Source organism: Hermetia illucens, chromosome 5 (assembly GCF_905115235.1).
Source record: "Hermetia illucens chromosome 5, iHerIll2.2.curated.20191125, whole genome shotgun sequence".
NCBI classification, from domain to species: Eukaryota; Metazoa; Arthropoda; class Insecta; order Diptera; family Stratiomyidae; genus Hermetia; species Hermetia illucens.
In genome coordinates, this window is record NC_051853.1 from 104037622 (window position 1) to 104065607 (window position 27986).

The following is a 27986-nucleotide window of genomic DNA, read 5'->3' on the forward strand; positions in this document are numbered from 1 at the left end:
CCACAATATAAACGTACATTGACCGGTTTTAAGTGTATCATCGCAACTCTTTTTCACTCCAAGCAGCAGGTGAAGTTGCAATTGAAACTAATCTAAACTATCTCCATCGCTTGCAGTGCCTCAACGTCTTAGTGCAACATGGAACGTCGGCCGAAATGTCTCGCGAGAAAGGATCTAGTCGTCAGAAATCCGGATCAAAGTATAACAGTTCTATTGCATCGTCAAACCATAGTAAAAGTGCGCGTCACAGCACAATGATGTCGAAATCATCAAGTGCAAGTTCAGATGTCGAACCCTTCTACCTACATCCCCCCTCGGAACGACGAAGTCGCGACAGTTCATACTGCCACTCTAGGACATCTTCGGAGAAAATTTATAACAGTGTTGTTCCAAACGATGGTCTCTATGTGAATCCAATGCGGAATGGTTCACTGACGCCGCCATCGCCAAATGGCAGCATATCAGGTGAATCCTTTTTCCTACACGATCCCCAGGAGGTCATCTACAACAGGGTGAAAGATCTTTTCGATTCGGACTGCAGCAGCTCTAAGGATGGACACATTCACAACAATTCCAGTCATGGAAATGCCCTCACTGTTCAGGTTGAGGTTCATTCGAGCAGTAGTGGAGCAGGTAGCGGTTCGGATGAATCACTTTCGATTCGGTCCAGTACAGGCTCCCCAAAAAATAATAACCGTCTTGCTGTGGGTATTGTTGGGGCGAAGAATCACAGTAACGCTAGCAACCATGACCACGATTACGAAGATATTTACTTGGTGCGCGAAGAAGCGAGAACTTCAAAACAGAAATTTATTAGCGGAAGAAGTCGCTCGCGGGATAGCGGATCGCACAGTAGGTCGGCGAGTGCTAGCTCCACAAAGAGCAATGATGTGATCATTGAGTATAGCATGGTGAGTACATACTATTTTAAGTTGACATAAATTCACTTGATCAATGAGAGATTACAGGCTGAAATTATGGGTTAAAATGAAGTTATCTGATTGTAACATTCGTCACTCTGAAAATAATAAAACATTGAAGAGTAGTCGAAATCAATAGCAGTCCTGAGTAATTTCTTTCATAGATAAACATTTTTAACCAATTAAAAAATATATAGACATCCGCTAGGTATTGTTAATTGTAAATAGGTCAAAAGGTCCCTATCTACTGACACTTAATATTCAAATAAGATAGGTATTGACAGACATTCTTAGAAAGAAAATCTTCAAAGTTATGGACTCCTTACCAGAAGATTCAAATAAACTTGAACTCGATCAACTTTCAATTATGGTATACAGGCTAAACACTTCAGCGGCATCGTGACCGAATTGGTTAACTATCAACTTCTCGATCTCGTGGTCCGTGTTCGGGTTCTCGTTGCATCATGGATGTTTATATATATTGTATTTACCACTTCCACAGAATTAAGTCTGATGAACTATTAAAAAGATGCATAGTCTCAATGGAAATTGGAAAGGGGAAAATAACACAAACAAACTAAAACTGAAACTATATCCGGATGACTTATGATAATGAAAGGTCAAATCCCACTAGTAGAGCAATTTATAGCATTGAAAAGATAGCAGATATCTGTGGGCTCAGCTATGAGTAACTGCATCAATTCAGGTTAATAATCCTGGACGAAGATAATCCTAACCACATTGCTTCCTCAAATCCAAAATCTACTACAGTGGCATTCACCCTGTCGTCGTTAAAGTTTGAGCGCTGACCGGCCGCCAAAGGCAGTGATCTCTGCCTCACGGTAATTGAGAGGAAGATGTTTAGTTGGATCAGTGATATAAAATGCTATGAATACTTCTGTAATGAAGATACCCGCAATCGATGTGGTGTTAAGCCCATCATGGAGAAATTGCGAGGAAGGCGCCTTCGATGGTATGGTCATCAAATCCTCACTGGTGAGAACTCACTAGCTAAGATTGGCTAAAATATGGTAGTCGATGGGAAATGACCGAGAGGTCGAAAAAGCAATGACTTGAAACGCTAAAGATTGATTTAAAAACCTTCAGTGCAGTGATCTCTGCCTCACGGTAATTGAGAGGAAGATGTTTAGTTGGATCAGTGATATAAAATGCTATGAATACTTCTGTAATGAAGATACCCGCAATCGATGTGGTGTTAAGCCCATCAAGCCCCCCGATGGTATGGTCATCAAATCCTCACTGGTGAGAACTCACTAGCTAAGATTGGCTAAAATATGGTAGTCGATGGGAAATGACCGAGAGGTCGAAAAAGCAATGACTTGAAACGCTAAAGATTGATTTAAAAACCTTCAGGCTAAGCCTGACCAACAAAATTGCGATGCCAATATACATGAGCTGACCCCGCTGCCGAACGGGATACAGTCTAAATAAAAAGAGGTGATAGGTTATGGTTTCAAAATGAATGAATGAAATGCTTTAATATTTAGGTGTTATTATTAATAAGTTCGTCTAGGCATTCCCGTTGCTGCAATTTTGGTAATAATTGCTCCGACTATTGAGGAGTTAGGCCAACGCAAATAATAAATAAAAATATTTTGGATTTTTTTTCCGCAGGACAATGGAGTAAATCAAGGTTCTGTTAAACCTTCTTAATTGTAAAGTGTATAAATTTTTTTTTGAAAGTAATGCAAAAGAGAATAGCGGGACAAAGCATCAAGATCAATCATTTACACCTTTTTTTCGATTTCGGATTTTTTAAAAATTCATGGCTTTGAAAAAAAATTCAAAACTTTCAACAAAAGTCGTCCGAAATTTTTTTATAAACAAGTCGGATTTACTTCAACTTTTTCAGAATAATGCTGTAGTATAAGTGATATATTGATGCCAAATTCTGTACTTCTAGGATAGACTTAAGAGGGGTTTCCAGGTAAATTTTTATAATATGGGAATATGCTATTATTCAATTTATTTGAGCAGATATCGGAAGGGCATATATTTTGAAACCTATATGAAGTCCATCATTGTGATTTTTTCCAGATTTTTCGGTTAGATATGTTCTGCGAGCGTCCTGCTTCACTTTCTGGGATTAACATTTTGAGCCCTCACACCCCCTATACTACCCAATATCAAAAATAGAAGAATACTAATTTCACTTCAGTTTGGAAAAATACTAATTTCGTTTGATACCCCACGTAGTTCCGAGGAAAACGCATTTAAAATGTTCGGCATGTTCGCAGCGGACTAAGAGGGGTTACGCTAAAATTCAAAATAGGAATACAGTCAAACCTGGTTAATTCGAAATCGAAGAGACCAACGAAAACTTCGAATTATCAAAAATTCAAAATATGGAAGTTGGGAGTAGGAAATTCAAGGAACCAAAAGAAAAGTCATAAGTCGCCAGGAGCCGATGGAATTACAGCCGAATTGGTTAAATATGGAGGCGACCAGTTACACCAAGTGGTTCATCAACTTGTGCTCAAGGTATGGGACAGCGAATCAATGCCTGACGATTGGCAACGAGGCATTATCTGTCTCATACATAAAAAGGGAGATATCACACAGTGCAGCAATTATAGAGGTATCACGTTGCTGAGTACCATCTATAAGATATTCTCCACTATCTTGCTAGACCGAATAGCCCCATACGCCCACAATATCATTGGCCCATACCAAAGAGGCTTCACTCCAGGTAAATCAGCAACAGATCAGATTTTCTCTCTGCGGCAAGCGATGGAAAAACTGTTGGAATATGGACAACAGTTGCACCATCTGTTCATCGACTTTAAAGCCGCCTATGATAGCATAGCCAGGGTAAAACTGTACACGGCCATGAGAGAATTCGGTATCCCGACGAAATTAATAAGACTGACTAGGCTGACCCTGACCAATGTGCGAGGCCAGATAAAAGCAGCAGGATCACTCTCAAGACCATTCGACATCAACAACGGTCTACGACAAGGGGATGCGCTATCATGCGTCCTCTTTAACCTGGCCCTCGAGAAAGTGATCCGTGATGCTGAGGTAAATGCAAAAGGTACGATCCTCTTCAAGTCCACCCAACTAATGGCCTATGCTGACGATATCGACATCATGGGAAGAACGACCCGAGATGTACAAACTGCCTTCATCCAGATCGAGCAGGCGGCGCGAGATCTTGGGCTGCACATCAATGAAGGCAAGACAAAATATATGGTGGCAACGTCAGCACCGAAGACGAATCAACCAACAACATCAAACCGCACTGGTCAAACACAAACACGAAGAAGAATAAGGATAGGAGAATACAACTTTGAGATCGTTGAAAATTTCTCCTATCTAGGGTCGAAAATCACAACCGATAACAACTACGATGATGAAATCCGCGCACGGTTGTTATCAGCCAACAGAGCCTATTTCAGCTTACAAACACTGTTTCGCTCGAAACGTCTCGCCATAGGGTCAAAGCTCTTACTGTACAAGACTATGATCTTGCCAGTCCTCATGTATTCCTCGGAAACTTGGGTTCTTAGCAAGAAAAATTGCGAACTCTTGGCCGCGTTCCAAAAAAGAATCCTCCGAAGAATTTTTGGCCCCCTACATGAGGATGGACGATTCCGTAGCCTACACAATGACGAAATCTATGAGCGATACCATGACCGTCCGGTTGTGAATAAAATCCGGGTCAATAGGTTACGGTGGGCGGGTCACTTGATCCATATGGATAAGGATGATCCCACCCGGAAAGTCTATAAGGGCAATATCTATGGTAGAAAAAGAAGACGAGGCAGACCCTGCCTAAGATGGAGCGATGGCGTGGGTCAGGACGCAGACAGCTTTTGGGGATATCGAATTGGTGGACCTCGGCGCAAAACCGGGATGCCTGGAGTTCCTTATTAAGGCAGGCCTAGACCGGATACCGGTTGTTGGGCCGTTGATGATGATGATGAAAAGAAAAGTTCGAATTATCTACGATTTCAAATTACCCGAGTTCGAATTATCCAGGTTTCACTGTATTTAGATACTTTCCCTCTTCAATCCATGTTAGCGCATTTTTCAGTAAAAAACAAAAGCCAGGTTTTTTAAAGTTTCTACAGGGGCGTAACCCCTTAAACGATAGTCAATGACGATCCACTAATCCTTAAATACAGTGTGTGCGCTTCGTTTCTAGCGCTCCTTGTTATTCCATGTATTCTTTTGCACCTGCTTTTTTTTTTGAGTTTTCTCCCCATGGAGCCTCCGCAAAATGCCACATGATATCGGAGTTTCAAGAATATAGACTTTGTATATAATACGCCATACAACGGGCAAACGAACACGCGTCCAAAAAGATTATTAAACAAATTTCTACGGTTTACTTTATTCTTAACATACGCTCCTAATCGATTAGCCTCCGAGGTAGTACTATCAATGCATCCCACTCTTCTTGTTTGTTGTGGCTTCTAAAATATTACTGTAAATATTCATCAAGTTAAGAAGCTAAGTATTGTCCCCACTGTCAAACCTTTCGAAATTTGTTTTGTGTTTTGTGAAAGGGTCAATAAATTTACGGCATCATTTTTAAGATTTTTGTGTAATGTAAGCAAAGTAAGTGTTACAACCTTATTAAAATTATTAAAATCTCGGAGTCCAACACTCTGTACGTAAACGCATTCACCTACCCTATCCCAAAAAAATTTGTTATCACGTTCCTTTTTCCGGGTGAATTCTTCCAGCCTAAGCTTCTTATGAATAACCATCGCTTTTTAGACTTGACGCGAGATCAGCAAATTTTCTGTCTCCAAATATAGCCGTGTAGGGTTTCAAATGAAAGAACTTAGTACTTTACGAAACACGTCGGGTGAAGGATAGGCGATTGAGAGTTCCAAAAATAAAGTTTGAAATAAGAATTATTCTCAGAGGCTCATCAACTGAAAATTTTGAAAAAATCATGAGAATGCTTCTATATAAGATCTACGGCCAGAAAATGCATTTCCTACCGATCTCTGTTCAAATAATCTTAATAGTATATTAATATATTATTGGATTTTAGCGGGAATACACCCTAGGATTACAAAATTACAAAAATGTAAAACAATGTATTACACCAAAACTGCCACAAATGAAGCGCTAAACTTCCGTTTGCCGGTTTTAATTAATTCCAGCCCGCGTTCCTTTCCATGATAACTCCCTGCGAAATTCCGCCGACACTTATGGAAACTTATGGAAAATGCGATTATGCTATTTTGAAATTTTAAATAGTGTTGTCAGCTTATCTTATTCGATTATGATTTGAGTATTAAAATTTGTTAAGCAATCTAACGATTTTGCCATACTTGGCTGAGAAATCATGGCAAATATCAGGAAACGAGTTTGAAAATGAAACTTGTGGAAACTTGAGTCCTAGTGCCTTCTTAAGGCAAATGCATTTTACAAGATACCTCACATCTATGATCGTTAGGATTATTCTCGCGATCAGTGCTCAGGCGTTTAAACCATTATTGGTCAAGGAGTCGTATGCGACCCCCAGATTTACGATTTTTTCTCAATTTTCCAGTCGTGGTTTTTAATGGTGTAGTTAATCGAATGTATCAATCAACTATTCATAAAAGCAACAAAAAATTTCTAATACTCAAATGGAATGCTATGAGGGTAAGGACTCTAGAACATACGCCTAGTTTGGTGAATATCCCGATTTTTAATATAATCAAATACATCATTTCCTACCGTTATTCCATATTTAGTTTATTGTTCCAATGTTGTCGTCACTGCCACCAGTGAGATTTAAGCCGCGACCTTCCGCATGATAGCCGTGTGCTCTAACCACTCAGCTATCCGGATAAACGAAGACGGATACTTACTTCAATTTATTTCTTATGTTGGTGCTACAAAAGGAATCACCTCTGACCTGGGCCTCGGTGTCAGTATTGTTTTGCAATTACTGACTGTTGTTGGGTAGCCAAAAAACACGCTATTTACTTCGATAATGTTTTTTCTTCTTTCATAAGCTGCTCGAGAAAGGTTTGTGCCACAAGGACCGTTAGAGAAAATTGGTTGAATAAGTGTCTGCCAGACTCTGAACTACGATCCAAAATCTAATTTGCTGGTCGTCAAGTGGGACGATAACCCCCCGGACGTGGTTGCAAGTAACTGCACTAACATTAAGCCCCTAAAAAAGACTACACGATTTTCATTGTTTATCAATTCCCTGGGAGCGATAAATGCCTGGAAAATACATTGATGCCTCAACGATGAATCAATGCCGCTGATTGATTTTATTACTGACATCATGCTTGGACTTACAAAATTTGCCACGCCAAGGGTAGAAAATTCTCCAAATCCTAACCTTGGAATGCCGTCTATTTCATAAGCAAGATACGACAACGTGGGACACATGATCATTAGACAACCCTCGGATTCTCGAAGGAGTTGTAGGATATGCAGGAACAACACAGTATATTTGTGCGAAAAAATGTAAAGCCCATCTATACCCGGAATGTTTTGTTCCACACACGTTAGGTAGTGAATAAAGCCGTCGGGTCGTATACGACCTAAGCTGTATAAAGTGATAACCAATTATAAAAAAATCTCAACCTAATTTTTATTTTAATTTTAATTCAAATAAAATAAAAAGTAAAAAAACAGATGATTTTTATTATTTTCTAATATTGGCCAATAATGGGTTAATACCTTAGTTACTGCACATTCCACATGTATGTGTGAAACTTAGCTTCTACTCTACTGTTTGAACAAAATATGTCTCGAGAACCAGATAACAGAATGACACGTAAGGGTGATTGGAAACCATATACATACATCGACAATATACAAACAAGATTGGTAAATATGGATGCACCTTGATAGCGATCGATTAATTCTATTATTACGAATGGCGATATTAAGAAGGTTCTGCTTTCTCTGTAAGGCATGAAAAAGCCTTCTAAACACTATTATCATGCTCAAATATTTTAGTGCCGAAATCTCCAACCTTCATTCGCGTAAAACTCGAACAGTGTTTTAAGTAATTCCTTTCCGTAAGGGTAAACATTTCAAAAAGCTCAAAGTAGACCGCAATCTGTTATATAAATCTCAATTCACTAATTATCATTGTCCTGTAACCCTAAAGATTCTGTACTACTCCTTAAATTTGTCTGTCCTTTTTCGGTTGGACTTGTAGAGCCAAAAATTATTTAAGGAGATGAATATAAAATTTCAAGAAACCAAATACAAATTGCGATGTACATATTTCTTACTATCATACAATAACCATTAAAAACTTTACTCGTTGTGGATGATATTCCACAATAATAAATTTCTAAGACATGAAATATCGTCAGAAGCGCTTAATACCTTGAAAACAACCATGTTATATTAAGGACTCCTTATTTTCTTTACTTTGAGGTTTGTATATTTTCCTCATCGTGTACTGCTTTCTTAATTAACTTTTCTGGAAAAGTTTGTACACAAATCAGCTTTCTGAAACACTTTCCACTTTAGCCCCTTCAGAGCCGCTATTAATGTTGAGACGCAGAAATAAATTTGAAGCTTCAGTTGGAAAGTAAATACAATATTTAACAGTTAGTTCCATTTTTTCATTAAGGAGCAAAAAGATTCATGTCTGGCGGTTTTTGTGACAAATGCTCTAAAATCGATTCTTGCTTTTGAGTCCAGGAAACATTTAAGAGTTGGTCTAATCTGCTCTTGCACTAATGGTTGTTAATGCTTCCTTTCCAGGAACATTTCGTACTTAGAGCTGAAGAACATATATGGTCCTTGGTTTTATCCGACAGAACCACCACTTCCTGACGGTTAGCCAATTCAAGAGCGTGCCATTGGTGTTTCCTAAGAAACATTCCGCTTCTTGTTCTATAGCGTTGAAGTCCTTGGTCTCCCGAAGTTTTCATCTCCATTCTTCTCGGCCAAGGGTCCGCATCCTCCAATTTCAAAAACCGAGCAACGTATAACTTGCATTGTTCACTGAGTCCAATTGGTAGTATAAGGTAAAATGTTTTATCGGCAATTGAATGATTTCGTCCATTTCGCTATTGGCCTTTGTGAAAGTTGTCCCTCAGCACATTACTGTCGACGTATTCGAAGTTCTAATCGTTTAGTGTCGAAAATTGCCTGATTGACGTCTTTTTAAAATTTTGTGCGAAACAAAACCTTATTAGAATCGAGTCGATGTCTTTCTATCTACCACACCCGAATTACTCGGAAACGCCAAGACCGATTGTCACGAAAATTAGCATCTGGTCTGTTGTTCTCTTTACATACAGTAAATGGCGCCATTTTTTGTTACGTTTAAAGGGAGGCTCCCCATATATGTGAATCGTGGGTGCAATATTTTTTTTACAGAATGTTGCGAATGGGGTGTATCAAACGAAAGGGCTCAATTAGTCCTTTTCGAAAATTGCCCCATATTTGATCTCGAGTGAAACGTAGGGGAGTGAGGGCTCAAAACATGACCACCAAAAAGTGTAACAGGTCTAGTTATCAGAACCTATCCAACCGAAAAATCTGAACAAAATCACAGTGGTGTATCTAAACGTAATCTAGGCTTCAAAATATATCCCGTTCCGATATCTGTACAAATAAAGCTAATACTAGTATATTAGCATATTTTAGAAATTTAGCCGAAACCCGCCCTCAATTTCATGCTAGCACTACAAAATTTGGCACTTGCATGAGAAATAATATAAGACATAACTTTGGGAAGTTTGACGGAAATTTCACTATTATTAACAAAGCTATAGAAGGTGAAACTTTTACATTTGCTATGAATTTCGTACATTCTAAAAAGTGACGTCATCATAACATCAATTCGTCAATACAACAATCAAGTGAGGTCACGTGAATGAGAGGTCACAGGCAAACATTCCGTTTTAATTTTTTGATCATTTATATATCAATATCAATTACTCGAGACAGACATGAATGTATTTATATGTTCATGTAAATGAAGCTATGGGGTAATGCCTAATTCAATGAATGAACAAGCGGTATTCATTATACGTACTTTATATGTACGTATGTATACTTTTATGCAGGAAGTAAATTAGAAATATGTGAATGTACGACCAATTTATATACATGCATAAGAATACAGTATTCGGTAATAGGCAGTGTCCTTTGTTTAGCGTGAGCATAATATCTACGCCTGTAATATAATAAAATATGAACGAATATTTTAGGTGTTTAGCCATATACGAATGGAAAAATGTGCGTAGAAAGTTTCTCACATAACATAAACAAAAAACCTTTATACCAGAAGCGGCGCTTCTGGTATTCCGTCTTGTTTTCTGGTTCGCGTCATGATTTTAGCCTTCTATGTTATTTGATTATTTTTAGGACAATTTCCTTTGCTACTACGTCAAGCTTCACCAGGGACTCCTGAACGTTTTCCTTTGATTAGCCACGATATATATGTTTATGATATCATCTGCATAAACCACTATCTGGAATGATTTATACAGTAGCGCACCATTTAGATGTACTGGCATTTTTCAAATTATATACTCCAGTGCAATGTTAAACAATGCGGGAGTTGGCTCATCATCGCCTTGCTTTAATTCAAAGTCCAAAAAATCTTGTTAGTTAACTTTTAATTTTTATTTGGGCACTGGACTGACTCGTTGTCATTTTGATGAATCTGACTCTTACTGGAACTTCAAATTTAGGCAATATTTAAGAGAGAACCGGGCGTCAATACTTTGGTATCATTGTTTGAAGTTAATAACGAAAATTTAGTGGAACATTATGTTCTATACTGAAAAAGTTATCTCTTCACTACATCTTCCCTGGTCAACAATTTTCTTTAAAGCAACAAGTAGAAAAAGAATAATGAACTCTTTAAGAGCACTTCATTCAAGACCTTAACGGCAGACTACAGGATTGCAGTACCCTATAGGGGGCAATGTGGTCAGCATTGCGCTCGCCCATGATTATTACCTTGATTTGACTCAGATACTCATTCACAGCTGGGTCGACTGGTATACGATATCAAGTCGCAATACAAATGACACTGTCACCAATGAGTTTTGAAACGCAACCTTCCGTACAATAGCCTAGTGCTCTAATCGCTTGACTATTCGGACGATAGAAAAACAATATCCCTATATATCAGTTGGACTGAAAAGTTCGTAAGTTAACACATAGATGAGCTACTAGTATTAAATCCATATGATTTTTAGTTAACCCTACCCATCAAAAGACACATGTACATATTTGATAGCTGTTGCAATATTAGAGTCTGGGATAGAGCATTTTGAGTGAAGCAACTTAGTTTGGAAAAAAAATAGATGTGTTAATAAAACATTGCTTTTGGGGAACAAGTACTATTGAAGCCAAGGCTTGGCTTGATAAACATTATTCGAACTTTGCACCTGGAAAATTATCCGTTGAGAAGTGGTTTGCCAAATTTAAATGAGGCGAAACCAGCACCGAGGATGATGAACGAAGTGAACGCCCCAAAGAGGCCCCACCCAGGGGAGCATAAAAAATATTCACAAAATAATTTTGGATGACCACAAAGTGAAGTTGATCGAGATAGCTGAAGCTTTGGAGATATCAAAGGAACGTGTTGGACATATCGTGCATGCATTTTTGGGTGTGCGAGTATGCGAAAGCTCTGTTCAGAGTGGGTGCCGCAAGACCAAAACCAACAACACGTTTGCGATTGTCAGCAATATTTGAAGCTCTTCCTCCATACAAACCCCGAATCTATGCACCGAAACATGATAATGGGCGAAACATGACTCCATTATTTCACACCAGGATCAAAACGACTGTCATCTGAGTGGACTGCACGTGGTAAACCGACTCCAAAGCGTGCAAAGAGGCAACAGTCAGCTGGCAAGGCTATGGTATAAGTAGTTTGAGATGCGCATGGTATTATATTCATCGACTATCTTGAGATAGCAAAAGTTATCAACAGCGACTATAACATAACGTTATTGGAGCGTTTGGAGGATGACCAGCCCCATTTTAAGGAAAAGAAAGTGCTGTTTCGTCACGACAATGTACCGTGTGTCACAACGATGACAAATTTGCATGAATTGGGTTTCGAATTGCTTCGGCATTCACCGTATTCTCCAGATCTGGCCCCCAGCGACTTTTTCCCGTTCTCAGACCTCAAGAGGATGCTCGCACTCAGTTAGCTGCATCGTTCTACGTGAAATTTAATTTACATGTAAAAGAGATGTGAACATTTTTTTAAGGAATAAAGTCATATGGGGTATCAAATGAAAGATCTCGATTAGCACTTTTCAAAGCTGTGGATATATAATACAATACATTGCTGTCAGTTTGCGTATTTCCATATTTTCACTCGTTTCAGGGCTTCCCAGGAGTTGCGGTTGTGCCATGTGCTTCTCGGGCAACCGAAACGTCGACTATCTTGGGATAGTGGATTCCATTGCATGGTATAGCAGTTATCGCTCGAGATTGTGTTGGGCTAAAGTATTCCGATAACACAATTCAGACAAGTGTTGACAAAAACTTGAAACTGTTGAGTAACAAAGGAAGCCATTTTCCATATAATGCTTCCATGTAGTAGCGTAAAAAAACATAACCACGAAACAGTCTAACTTGAAGTTGGCAATAAGATAGTTGTATATTCAGATTTTGAACGAAAGAACAAAAGCAAATTTAATTCGGTTAATAGGTGGAGCGACATCAAGTTCATTCAGATCAATGCTTCCTAGATATAAGGATTGATTAAGAAGAGTGGATGACTGGGAGCTTCAGTTTTTCTTTATTTCATTCTAGAGTTCCTTCTTTCCGTGCTTTAACAACATGTTTGAGCTATCACAAAAATAAATAATAAATTAAATTCAAAGTAATAGAAGTAGGTATTTTAAATTTACAACAATGTAGTATTAAATTTATATTGTAATTATATATGTAGCATCAAAACAGATAGTAAGTGGAGTTAGCTCATACTTGTCACAAGAAATTTCATCGAATGAAAATAATTGAAATGATATGTTAAAGATATATTTGGCCAGTCCAGCGCTATTAATTAATTATGCTTGTTGCTTTTAAAGATAAAGAAATCGTACGATTTATGATTAAAATTTAAAAGCTGTGACAAACTTCCGCTGATCTGCGGTAAGTGTTCGTAAGTCAAATTTCTTCGGCATAAGCCAATCTTCACGTCGGTGGCACCAGCAATATAAAAAATGCTTTCTCCGGAATTTTTTATGTGCCCACAGTTTGCAGTTTGTGCACTGAACCCAATCTTCATTTGGTTTGCTGCTTGATCAAGATGCTTGATCTTTTTCGTCCAAATTTTTGCTTGCAGATATTTTTGGCTTAATGTTTCGTAGTTTCGTTGTTTCGCTTACTTACTTTTAATTGGGGTGTCCGTCGAAATAGTATTAATTCTCTTTCGTCGATTTCAAGTAGTGGTGACTTACTGAAAATCAGATATAATATTTTGATAAGTTTGGCTGTCTGAAAAATGAGAACCATTGTTATCAAACCGTGATTGTCTTCTACTATGTATTTAAATTTGCGGAAATATCGAAAAAGCATAAAACAGGCATCATTTATCCTACCAGAATGGGTTGCGCTACCAAGCTGCCAAATGATTGTGTTGGCTCAGAGGGTTAATAAAATGGCCCTTCCATTTTTTCTGAGAAAAGCAAATATTTGTATATACATACTCGCATATGGTTTCTATGAAGCACTATAGAACAACATACCACATCAGCCACCCCTGTCCACCACGCTAACGATTTCAGGCTCCGCAATGAATTTCCGAGAAGCTTTCGCTAATCCTCCACTGTTCTCCGTTGCATAATTCTACGGTGACTCACTTGTCGCTTGTTCTGTAACATCATCCATAATTATATTTTCACCCGTTCTCAGTCTATGACCTTTATACTACCACTTTCTTTCTCTAATCAAGGGTCTAAAGGTATCTGGCCCGTATATTATCTCCGCATAAAGTTCTCCAAAAGCGAGATATTGGCAAAAATTAATGAAGGTTTAAAACAAAAACAGCACAAAGGGGTCATTAGTGGGAAACAGAGTCAGCTGATGTTGATGTTGAGCTGCATATCCATCTGTCCGTCTGTCCTTCTCTGCAGCTGATACCGCAGCCAAATAAACTGCCTTCATCCGGATCGAGCAGGCGACGCGAGATCTTGGGCAACATATAAATGAAGGCCAGCCAAAATATATAGTGGCAACGTCAGCACCAAAAACCAACCAACCAACAACATCCAACCGCACTGGTCAAACAGGAAGAATAAAGATAGGAGACTACAACTTTGAGACCGTTGATAATTTCTCCTATCTAGTATCGAAAATCAGAACCGATAATAGCTATGACGATGAAATCTGCGCACGGTTGTTGGGAGCCAACGGAGCCTATTTCAGCTTACACAAATTGCTCCGCTCCAAACGTCTCACCATAGGGTCAAGGCTTTTACTGTACAAGACAATGATCTTACCAGTCCTCATGTATTCCTCGGGGACTAAGGTTCTTAGCAAAACAAATTGCGAACTCTTGGCCGCGTTCGAGAGAAGAATCCTCCGAAGAATTTTTGGCCCCCTACATGAGGATGGACGATTCCGTAGCCTACATAACGACGAAATCTATGAGCGATACCATGACCGTCAGGTTGTGGATAAAATCCGACTCAATATGTTACGGTGGGCCAGTCACTTAATCCATATGGATAAGGATGATCCCACCCGAAAAGTCTATAAGGGTAATATCTATGGTAGAAAAAGAATCCGAGGCAGACCCTGCCTGAGAGAGAGCGATGGCGTAGTCCAGGATGCTTTTATGAATATCGAATTGGTGGACCTCGGCATAAAATCGGGATGTCTGGAGTTCCTTATTAACGCAGGCCTAGACCGGATACCCGTTTGTTGCGTCGTTGATGATGATAATACCGTAGCACTAATTTTACCAACGTACCGGGCTAGCCCGAAGTCAGTCAGGCTCCTTGAGTCCCATCTCTGGCAACTTTGAATAATGAAAGGCTCTTCCACATTCCATATTTATTACTCTTCAAATTTGTATTAGATTAAAACTCATATTCTAATAAGTTCCGTTCTGCGTCAGCTTTAAAAACTTCCCTTACTTTCACAATTCTGGGGAGCATGCAGAAATATCTGCAAATGCCTCCATCTAGATGGAAAGATATTTTGTTCATGTTCATGTGCCGTTACGGTCTTGAATGAAGTGCTCTAAAGCACCTGAAGGCACAAATCCAATTGAATTGTCGCGCCAGCGATTATTTTTAACTCAGGTCCAAGACATTTATTTTGGCATCTGATACTTCATTCCTTGAATTAAGTATTTATAATAATGATAACAATTTTTGACAAAGAAGAAGTATATGTAATCAAGCAAAGATGTATTTCACCACTATTCTATATAATTTGTTTTCTTCCAGAATAACCGAGATGTGCTCAACAAAAGGCATAAAGCCTTTAGCATTAGCAACCTAAGTTCGAAATATGATGTACCACGTAGTAACAGTGATGCATCTGATTCAAAGAATTCTAACTTTAACAACAACAATCACAGCGGCAATAAGAAAAACCACAACATCAAAAGTGACACTTATGAAAGTGTCTGCCCGCCTGATGATTTACCGGAAAGGATGAAGCAAGTTAGTAAGAACGGTGTGAGTAGCCCAAATCCAAATAGAGTTCTGAAACGAGTTGTCTCGGCACCTGCACCACAAACGCAGTCAATAGGTAAAGTTTGCCCCTGTATTATTTTCAATATGCTTATTTGAATGGAATTTTTTTATTTTTATTTTAGTGAATGGTCCACCACCTCCACCGCTTCCTCCACCACTGAAAGCTCCTACAATTAGATCAAATTCATCAACAGAAAGCAGCAGCACGTCAAATACGATGAATTCCACAGAACACTTAGACTCTGATTCAGGATTAGAAGTAGTTGAAGAGCCCACTTTAAGACCATCTGAGTTAGTGCGGGGAAATCATAATCGAACTATGTCTACAATATCAGGTAAGTGAAGTCTTCAGTGTTTCCAATAAAGTTATAGGTACCTTTCCATTAAAACAGTCTATATCAGATTTATGGTGGCAAAAATGCCCTAGTTTTTTAAAATAGTTTCGAAATTTTTTGTTTCAGGTTTTTTATGATTTATTATTTATGATGTCCTAGTGATATTTAGATTTTAGCTATAATGATAAGTATGTTCCATGTGACCAAAAAGCCGGTAATATTTTGCGTTAAAATACTTTTTAACTGAATAATTTACAATTTAACGATTAAATGAGTTTATCGATAGTCAAAAGGCCTTGTTTATCCGGACCCGACGAGAAAACGATCCCAATAACTTAAAATTTAAATTTTGTCGAAATTGACCGTAAAGATTAGGCCGCAAATACTGAAGCTCCACTGAAGTGTTCCGTTCACACAATTGATTGTCTCTTCACTAGTGAGGCTCGGTAGTCCCTCACGCTGCCATTATATAAACTTTAAACCAATGCGCGCGTGGAGCTGTAGATTTCCGGGCCCAAGTACCGCGATCAAGAGATTAGATCCATGGCGGATCACACCCTCAATCGAAGCTTCAGATGTTCAATAAGAGCGGCTTTTGGACTTTCCTTCCTGCCTTGGCGTCCTCTGCCCTAATATTGGAGGATGCCCCCGCCCGTGTCGCAGGTTAGAGAGGTCGAAGAGAAGAGGGAGTCTTCCAATGGAAAACTTAGTTCATTTGTATATTATTATAATTTAAAATTTAAGGAGATTGGCAAAATGTTCGAAAAATAATAATTTACTATAAAAAATGATACAATAAGAAAGAAACCAAAAATATAAAAGGGATAGGATGGGGGCCATAGGAATTAATTGAGACGAATAAAATAAAAACAATAAAAATGGTGAACAAAATAATCGTAAAGACTTCTTCCTTTTAGAGTGAAGCGGCGAATTGTTTCTATCATAAATATTAATTTTTTGCCTGCGTATAAAATGGATGATTGATCACATCACAGGTTATTATAGAAAAGATGAAATCCCTCATTAAATTTTAATAAATGCTGAAAGGAAATGGGCGCCTAATTGAGTGATGTCAATGATTGCCTCACGTTTTCCTGAACGACTACCTATGTGAATTCATACAACAGTCTAACTAAGTTGCTTTTTCTGGTTTTGTGTGAAACAAAATCTTATTAAAATCAGTTCACTGTCTGTATGTCCGTCTGTCTGTCTGTCACAACAAATTTACCCGGAAACGCCTGAACAGATTGGTACGAAATTTAGTGAGAAGATGTGGTCTGTGTGCCCCTTAATATGCAATGAGTGGCGCCATTTCGTGTTGATTTTTTAGGGGGGGGGGGCATACATGCGAAAGGAGGTGTACATTTTTTTTCAACGAATATGGTTATGTGGGGTATCAAATGAATGAACTCGATTAGTACTTATCTATTATTTCTGAAGGGGAGATAGGGCTCAAAATGTTGTGCCCCAAAAAGTGAAACAGGTCTCATTCTCAGAACTTACCCAACCGAAAAATCTGTAAAAAATCACATAGAAGCAACTATATGAAATCTTGGCCTCAACATACATCCCATTCCGATATTTGCACAAAGTTAATAATAAATAGTATATTGCCATGTTTTAGAAATTTGGCAGAAAACCCCTTTTAAGTACACCATAGAAGTGCAAAATTCGACATCAGCATAGGCGATAATGTTTGACATAATTCTGAAGAAAATCCGACTATTATTAACAAAATTATAGAAGATCAAAGTTTCGCATTTCAAATGAATTTATGGCACCCTAAGACTTGTATAACGACATCATCATATAAAGTGAAATTTTATGAACGACGGGGTCCATGGGGACGTTTTAGTTTTGCATTTTCCCTTTTTTTAGTTATTTACATATCAAGGTCAATTACTCGAGGTAGACATGTGTATGTATATGTATGTACCCCGAAGCACCAGCTTCCGGTATTCCAACTTGTTTTAACTGCAAATCGGACTGGTATACGGGCGTTCGAAAAAGATGTAGTCTAAAGCGCCGGGCAACTCTTATCGCTGTAGTACACCCACCATATGATGGAGGGTCAGTTTGTAGAAATTTGATCCCATATAGTTTCACTTCATTTCCTGGAAAAGTTGAAAGTATCTTTCAAACTGACTAATGTACCCTGCTCACTACCGTCAGTAACGCAGGAATACCAGCAAATATTATGATCCATTTGCACCGACAAACCGCATCACTACCAAAAAGACGACTAACCGTTTCGTCCAGGGTAGAGGCAACTCATTAGACGCTGCCTCAGCTCTGCTCTGAGGGCAGCGTGACCGAAAGTAGCAACAGGTGGAAAATGCTCCTCTATATAATCGCAAAAACACCACAAGGATGTGAATTATATCCAAGTTTAAACCGCCAATAATTTCAGCCTAGCTAGACCAAAGCTAGTCTTTTGTTTGGGATATGAGGGATCCGTCACTACCACACTTACTCCACTTTTCTCAGTCTTCTTTCGCAATACATGTCAAGGAGAAATGTAAGCATTTTTTTCATTTTAAGTACAACGCAGGAAAATCCGGAGTAGATGTTCTCTAATGCGTTCCAGAATTATTTTAGCTACTATCTTTGCAATAGTGGGAGAAAGCAGATACCCCTACAATTGTCACACTCAAAACGGGTGCCCTTCTTCGGAATCTTGATGATCATCCCCTTTCTTCCACTCTCTGAGAAAAGTCTCGAATTCCCAAGATTTCCATATGAGTAGATATAACAAATCAACAATAACTGCAGGTCCAGCAATTAACAACTCTGCGAGGTGACCGTCACGCCCAGCGTTTGATTGCATTGATAGTCGATCTTCTTCTTAGAGGAACAGTCCGAATCCACATGTTACGGTGACTAGTCACCTCATCCACAATAGAAGAACCTCACAGGCTGTGAAATCATTGCTTTCTGGAGCATTTTCCACTTCCCAGACCAGCGCAATAGCAAATTCTCTCTTATCACGGCGCACACTACGCCGAACTCCTCGAGATTTTGCTCGGTATAGCGTAAGGGCTAATAGATTAATAGATCCCACGACACAGTTTGTCTGATCATCACATATCCGGGTAAAGTGTTGTCAGAGCCCGCCTTGGCCTTCAAATCACCACCCATCACGATCACACTATCACTTTAAGAAGCCTCCCTTGAACTGCGTTGAATCGTTCGTAGAAAGCATTCTTCTCCACTATATCAGAAGCCTCTGTTGGTGCGTAACATTGAACAATTGTAATGCTCCTTAACGTGGATCGCAGCCTAGCTGTTAGAAGTCTGTCAGAAACCGGCCCACAGGTCAAGAGAGCACTCTCTGCGGTAGCCGTGAGAAGCGACCCGACACCGGATTCCCGTCTGCTACCACTTGGTTTTCCCGAGCACATTGCCGCAAGAGGCAGAGGAATACTCTCTAGAGTCCCATCATCTTACTTCGCTTAGGCCCAGAAAGCCTATATCGTTGAAATTCCCGCTCAATTTGGAGAAAGTGAGCATTCTGAGGACCCTCACTACCATTGTCGAAAAGCGTGCGCACGTACCAGAAACCAATCATAGTCATAGGTCAGTCTCTATCCGAGGTATTGTTGGCGTTTCGGTAGCAATAAAGTTTCAAAATTTTCAGGTTGCTAACCCACAAATTTCTACCCCTTTTAGTCGCCTCTTACGACAAGAAAGGAAGTCTTTCAGTGTATTCTTGAACCGTACCCCACAGGGGAAATAAAATGCTGACGTCATAGTTAACGAGAATAATTGACCTTCAAGTGAAATATTATCTAAAACAGTTACATAGATTGAAACGCAATTGGAGAACATATGGGAACGTAAAAATCCTTCACATACAGTGAGTGATGTAAAAATTTTATTGTTTGTACCTGTGTGGGGTCCAATGAGAAGTCTTAATTAGTACTATCTTAGTTTCGGCATAATTTACAAAATGAGTGAGTGAGGGGTCAAACTGTACAAACTTAAAGTGGGACAGGACTCATTTTCGGGGACCACCCAAACCAAAAATCTGAAAAAAACAACCAGCGTGATGCGCTTATATGAAATATAGGCCTCAAAATATGTGCCAATCCGATATCTGCTCAAATAAACCTAATAATAGTATATTACCAGCTTTTTGAAATTGGCCGGAACCCCCTCCTTAAGTTCGTCCTAGGGGTACCAAATTCGAGAATAATTCATATACGAGTAAAATTCTAAAGTTCAATGTATGGAGAAGCTACTTTTCACATTTGCCAATAGTTTGGAACTACTAGTGTGAAGCGTATTATTATCAATACAATACTTTCCAGATTAAGTTATTTATGTAAATAACTCTTGAAAAATAGGGCAGCACCAATGAAGTCTTTGTCGACACTTGTTTACACCTCAATGCGCTGGCTAATTAAAAACTCAGTACTGTCAACCAAATTGTAAGCTATCCTGTTCCTTTTCTTGCAACTTGAGATGAAGCCTCTCTTCAAGTAGTTCTTGAGGCTAATTTGAAATATCATATACTACCCGTAGTGTAGTTGTGAGAATATACCATTTGTTGTAGCTGAATTGTTCACAATATTTATTAAACGCTTCACAGCCCGATTTACTACATTTTATGCACTTTAAGTAGGTACTGATATATTGTAACGGAGAAAATAAAACTCCTTTTAGCAAAGGCCACCTTGTAATAAATCGTTAATAGGCGATGTGACTGTGATGTCGAGCTTTCTGAATATGGAAACGTCACAACGGCCACTTCCGGCTTCTGGTCAACACGTCGACGGGTAACTTTTTCGCTAGAAATTGTGTCAGACCAGTTTATCCCGATGAGACGTCGTAAAAAAGTGTTTACGAAGGCCTATAGCTTTTGGGTAACAATGGTGGTCACCTTCCGTGTGTTACTCTCATATAACAACACAAAAAGGACATTAGCACAAAACAGCCTGAAATCAATGCTGCTGTTAAGACAACTGCATTTCCAGATTTTAAATGAAGCAACGAGGGCGGACTTCGCTTTTACCTTAAATTCATCTAAGACCTCGATGCAACACATGACATCTTGCGCCAGCTTATACCGCTCTAATAATACCTATTAGTTTTTCCGGAATATCCTTTCTTTGTAGACCACTGTAATTCAATGTTTTTCTATCTTCAGTGAAACCACAATCCACTCAGGAAGGGAAGAAGTTGTTCCCAAAATATCACCATATGCTATAATAAAAATTTTATTAGCAACCGAAACAATGCCTCCAATTTAATTTCTGTACTTCTTCTGTTTTCGTGTTCCATAAGAGTGCTAACATCGTTAACTGCTGAGGTACTCCAAAAATTATTCCATAGTCTATTAATACCCGATCAAAAATTTCGGCTTTCCGGAAGTAGACTTTTTCCAAAACCCCTTCTGATTCAGTTATTCAGAGTATCATTCCTCACTTTGCATTTATTATTACTGATACCCTGAATTTTCGGGGAAGAGCTTTTGAGTTTATTGTGAAAGTGCGCTTTCTCTCATCCGATAGCGGATTACCCAAAGATGGTAGAGGTTATAAATGGACCTCACATTTCATTTTACGAATTTCATTTCCATTCCTATTAAGGTTAGAGACCAATCATGAATAGCTTCGCGAAAAAATGCAGAATTGTCAGACCCCGCTACAACTTCGAATTCTTCCGAAACATTTTACGTCATCATATGTTGCTCATTATTGGCCCATACCAAAGGGGCTTCACTCCAGGCTCAATCAGCAATAGATCAGATTTTCTCTTCGTGGCAAGTGATGGAAAAATTGTTGGGATATGGCCATCAGCTCCACCGTTCTTCATCGATTTCAAAGCCGCCTATGACACCATAGCCAGGATAAAACTGCATACGGACATGACAAAATTCTGTATCTCCACGAAATTGATAAGGCTGACTAGGCTAACCCTAACCAATGTGCGAGACTAGATAGAAGCAGCAGGACCACTCTCGAGACCATTCAACATCAATAACGGTCAAGACAAGGCCTTATCACGCGTCCTCTTTAACCTGGCCATCGAGAAAGTGATTCGCGATGCAGATGTCAATACAAGAGGCACCACCTCCCCAAGTCCACCCAACTACTGACCTACACTGACGATATTGACATTATGTGAAGAACACCCCGAGATGTACAGTCTACCTTCATCCAGATCGAGTAGGCGGCGCGAGATCTTGGGCTGGACATTAATGAAGGCAAAATGAAGTACATAGTGGCAACGTCAAAACCAAAGAACAAAGAACGGAGAACATGGAATCGCACTGGTCAAACGAAAACAATAAAGATAAGAGACTCCAACTTTGAGACCGTTGAAAATTTCTCCTATCTAGGGTTGAAAATCACAACCGATGTACTATGACGATGAAATTCGCGCACGGTTGTTGGCAGCCAACAGAGCCTATTTCAACTTGGAAAAACTGTTTCATTCGCAACGTCTTACCATAAGGTCAAAGCTCTTACTGTACAAGACTATGATCTTGCCGGTCTTTACGTATTCCTCGGAAACCTGGATTCTTAGCAAGAAAAATTGCGAACTCTTGGCCGAGTTCGAGAGAAGAATCCTCCGAAGAATTTTTGACCCCCTACATGAGGATGGACGATTCCGTAGGCTACATAACGGCGAAATATATGAGCAATAACACGGTCGTCTGGTTGTGGATAAAATCCGGCTCCACAGGTTGCGGTGGGTGCGTCACTTAATCTGTATGGATGAAGATGATCCAGCCCGGAAAGTTTATAAGGGCAATATCTATGGTAGAAAAGGAAGACGAGGCAAATCCTGGCAAAGCCTGAAGTGGAGCGATGGCGTAGGTGAGGACGCCAGGCAGTTTTTAAAGATATCGAATTGGTGGACCTTTGCGTAAAACCGGGCTGTCTGGAGTTCCTTACTAAGGCTGCGCCGTTGATGATGATAATGATATGATGCTAATCTAGCGTAGAACATTCCAAATAAACTCCGTGTGTGTTCATCTTGTCAGTACAGAAAGATCCAGGGAGGAAACCAGCCTGCTATCGGCCTCTCTATAGGTCAAGCTTTAGATATGTTCCTTGATGCGCTGTAGGATAATTTTTACTATGATTGTTTGTTTCATTCCTGCCTTTTTCGGAATTTTGACAATCATCCCGTTTTCTTGTTCTCACTGAAAAAGATCTCAGGTTGCCAGGATCTACAAATGAGTGGCACAGGCAACCCTGCTGGAACTGCGAAAAATTGCAAGGAGGAGTTCTGCTGCCGTGAGGATCTCAGTTTGATTTGGGGAAGCAGTCCGTATCCGCTTGTCTTAGATTAGCCACTCCATACACAAGAGGTAGAACTTCATTTTGAAAAATGTGCTAAAATATTCCTTTCACTTTTCAAGGTGGTTATAATAGTAGATGAGGGATTGATCGTTAACATTCCTCATAAGAGCATCGAAAACCTTGCGGTAATGTCATTTCTTATGTGGTAGCGAAATCATTATTATTTGCGAGAGCTTCTCCCTCATAATGGCAAGCTTCGTTAGTTAGCCAGTTCTTATTTCGCCCCTCCGTGACAGGCCAATAACTTGGCTTGCGTCAGAGAAAAGAGCACTTTTGATGGCTTCGCAATGTTCATCAATATTTTCCGGCAGGCTGTTGAAAATGTTTACCGTTTGGTCAGTAAGATAGTTTGCGCACCGCCAAATGACAGTCAGGGCCCGACCGCGATCGACATGCTATCATCAAGTGAAAATCTCCCGCGAACTTCTGGTTTTAGGCTTTTTTAGTTAAATAGGTACTTTTTAACAAAAATCAACACGAAGTAAATTTAATATTTGGCAATATCAATGACAAAAAAGCGGAAAATTTGAACTGCTGGCGTTACGCTGTCTGTCGTCGCAGAAAAAAGTAGCAGACATAAAGTGTAATGACCCAATACGACGTCATCCGCAATTCACAGGAATTTCCATTCAGAAGGAGGCAAATGTCTTGAAATGCATGGGCGAAAAGGCTAAACATCTGTAACATTTTGTCGAACTGCATAAAGAGCATATCTCCTAAAAAATCACTTCTGGGAGGTATTATAGGAAGTTGTGTGATGTGTATTACGTGGGAATAAATATTTCAGTTTTTTCATTAGATCGTCTGAATGTTTTCTTCAACCTTCTCTCTCCTAGAATAACGTAACATTGCACTATTGAGACGTTGCATTCTGAGCCGCACGATCACAACGTCACCATAAAGAAGTTTTGGATTATATTGAGTTACTCAGAGAAAGGATCCTCCTCTTCTGCATCAGACATTATACATAACACGGCACTATTGAGACGTTGCACATTCTGAACCGTAATTTTGCAGTTAATATTGCGTTTGATACTGGTTTCCAATATATGAAGCGCCAGTTAGAGGATACGGCAAGCGTTAGTACCACAAAGGATTCTTGTCAGCTTGCCACAGTAAAATAGGCAAAGTGCCTTAAGAAGGAAAAGAATATTCCCCCGAGTCCCACTACCTTAACTTGCCTAAATCTGAATGTCCTGCCAATACCGCTGAAATTTGCGGTGTAGTTTAAGAAAGCAAGCATTCTGGGAACCTCAATTCCGTCATCGGGAAGCGTTCCTACATTCCAGAATTCACTCATTAAATGTTGTCGCAAGAAAGAGATTATAACTGACATATCAGTCAGATTTCGAGGTATGGTTGTCGTGTCCGAAGAATTCAAGAATCGCAGGTCACTAATCCGCAAACTTATACCTCTTTTAATCGCCTTTGATGACAAGCAGCAAATCTTATGGGTGAATTTTGAACCCCCAGCCTGCATGGGAGTGACTACCACAACGAGGCGCCGAACCTTCATCTTAATAATAAATTCAATTAGTCTGAGTGGCATTTACCAGACCTACTTTCTGAGATGCCTACTTCCAAAGGGTCATCTGCGATCACAGCCCCAATGTCACCGGTATGGATATGTACGTGCATGATTATCCAGAAGAATGAACTCACGCAGATTCCTGAGATACAAGTCTTTAATGATTTGATATACATGCGCGGATACATTCTGCCGATTTATGAATCCTATGATGTGCTCCAATTTATGGTAGTAGAGTTCTTTTCGACAAGAAGGATGACATTACAGTATTTTCTCATGCTCACTTCCGACGAAGGCTTTCGTGAGGTCCACCGTTAATGGGGTGGCACGAAATCTATGTTTTTGCTCGACATACTGCTTGCTTGCTCTCCAATGGGAATCATCCTGTTGTATTTAATACACTTTGGAGGTTTTCCCAGGCCGTTCAAAAAAGTAAGAGATACCTGGATGCAGGTAGGAGGTAGTTTAATTTGCCAGCAGCATTATCTATCTGTCACATACAATTTGTCCAAAACCCGCTTTACCTTCTTCTTTTTCAACATCTATCCGGTTCAGAAGTGGGGTCCGCTTGTCTGAATCGGTTATGCCACGATTGGTGCAACTCCATACCAATCGCAAGTATCCTCATTTCGGATGTGATCATGTCATGTTACGCCCCTGGTTCAATGCAACATTTTTGTCTCCATTACCGCGAGGCACCGTTCATTGTCTTTTGTAGTCGGTCGACATGCAGTGTCAGAGAGAGCGAGTAGACGGACAACACTGTGGTAAATTTTGGTTTTGACGCATGTATTCATACGCTTGTTACAAAAAACGCCGGTTGTGGAACGCTACTTTATCCACGTTCCGCTAATACTTAAAGCGGTTTCATAATTCAGTTCTCCATTGGTTGATAGCATTGATCCAAGATACTTAAATGGCTCAGTTCTCAACAGGTCACTACCACTGCGTGTTTCATTAGGATCAGTCATCAGAAATTCTATTTTATTCAGATTCAATCTGAAACTGTGTTGAGTGCAACGATCATTTCATTTTTGAACAAGTTCATCGAGATCAACTTTGCTATCAGACGCTAGGAAAACATCATCTCCCATGTGACAGTGTTCTACCCGACTCAATAACCCGATTAGAAAACCAACTGAACCACGGTGCTGAGACCCAAATCTTCACATTCCCGAGCTCGGTTGCAATGTCGTCAGGTCCCGTTGCTTTGTAACGAACCGCACGCGTTTTATCATCGGAAAATTTTCTCTTCTCTCTCCCGGACCTCTCTTTTTATTGATGAACCAATCAAAAAGTATCAATATTTCTCTCCTCTGACATTTCATTTTCTTGGTCGGCCTGTCTTGGGAAATGTCCAAGGGAGATCACATAGGATTCAGCATAGTGGAGTAACTCCAACTGTACTTTATTTATCTCTCAATAACTATTTGTTTTCCTTTGTAAACGTCTCTACTAAGTACATAGATAAATCAATTAAATCCTACAAAATGCAAATACCTACATAAAAAATTCTTCTCTTGAAAAGTCATGTTTTGACAAACTTTTGTCCCAATATTTCAAAAGCTATTAACCGAATCACACTGATGGTTTTCTCGACCGAGAATTTTTCTAAATAAAAAATATTTATAACGAAAAATCATTTCAAACGCCGAAAACTAATCAGGAAATTTCGTAAAATATTGGACACGCCATAAGAAATGATCAGCCCTAAATTTCATGAGATCATCCATGTGCATCTTTCATTTATATCTTTAATTAAAAGCAAAAATGATTTTGGAACCAAGTTTACCCAACTTCGTTCCATATGCATAGATGTTAATTTATATCATTCCCCTTTTCGAGAGAGTTTTAACATCATGATTTGTAGCAAATGACTGACCTCTCTTTAACAAAACGATAACATACATTCCAACGGAATCTCCACACCTTCCGACTCCCCTTAAATAAACAAATAAACAAAGAAGTTTTGAAAAATGGCATTATTGCCCTTTAAAATAGGCTCAATCTTTATGAGATTTTATTGCATCCGACATATAGACATATAGGTTATCATAGGTGAAGAGAGAATCTTTCTAGCAGTATGAATTCACCTTCTATAACATCAATGTTCTCGAAACAGTGAGATACAAATAGGGCGGAAATGTAAATACAATATTGTTCGTTACTGTAATCATCCCAACCCCAATTTCCTAACAAAAATCTAGTTTAGGTTCGGCTGACTTAGACCTGAATTTTACTAGGCAATTTTTGTCCTGGTTACAACTCATACACATGTCGTATTTAAAGGGAGCAAATTACACCTTATGGCTACTTCCGTCACACTGTTCCCAGTGCCGTGTAGTGAGCCGCCTCTGCCCTAGACAAAATTGCAAGTTATTTTCGCGCTTGCCCAAGAATGAGGGGTCCATGGACACCAACCGTGGAAGGATTTTGCCTTTCAGCTAATTCGATCCGCCAACAAGTGGAAGACTGTAGCCATACTGGCAGTACACTGTAGAAGGCAATGTGACCAGCATTGCTGCTTTGACCCAGGTACACATTCATAGCTTAGCCAACTGGTGTACTAATATAACCGTCAAATTTCGTGCCACAATACCTATTGGGGTTTATGGCAGACATATGTCTCAAAACTAAAAGAACATAGCAGAAGAACTTGACACGAAGTAAAGATTCATCACCTTACTCTGCTGGAATCTACTAACTCGTAAGATATTATCATTCCCTTCTTATAAAACCAATCAATTCATCTGTACCTATTCGTACCTCGAAACTGCAGTGACTCTTAACTTTTAATTGCTTAAAGTCTTTGAACCATTTCAGTTAGTCAATCATAATTGAAGCAATCTATGTATTATTAAAATAGATTATATATATATATAATAGAAAAGCCACTAAGTAGGCGGTTTTTCTGGAAATTTAAAGAAAGTACATTTTTTACTTAATTATAAAATGTAGATGAAATGTAGTAACCTATTCATTATGAAATCACTTTGAAATAATATCTTTCACTATATAAGATAACACAATGATATTATATATAATAGGAATATTTATCGCAAACTATAACTAAACTGAATTCAACTGCGAATCTATTAATCATTAGATGATGCAACACTTGTAGACCTGAATATGAGACCATGAAAGCAAATTTTTAGTGGCACTTACCTGCGTGTTTGAATATGAAAACAATTATGATTCAAATACACATAGCAATTAAAAAAAATGTACAGATCAAAAGTCTCAATTCA

At 39.1% G+C, this 27986-nt stretch overlaps 1 protein-coding gene across 3 annotated transcripts in view; it reads left to right on the forward strand.

Moving 5' to 3' along the window:
• Positions 1-27986, forward strand: part of LOC119657105 (espin) — a 198603-nt gene that overhangs the window by 144372 nt on the left and 26245 nt on the right. For all 3 annotated transcript variants that reach the window (XM_038063863.1, XM_038063862.1, XM_038063864.1), the window contains 3 exons: positions 117-911; positions 15308-15614; positions 15682-15894. In XM_038063863.1, the coding sequence (XP_037919791.1) occupies positions 117-911; positions 15308-15614; positions 15682-15894 (1315 nt within the window). The remainder of the gene's footprint in view (positions 1-116; positions 912-15307; positions 15615-15681; positions 15895-27986) is intronic.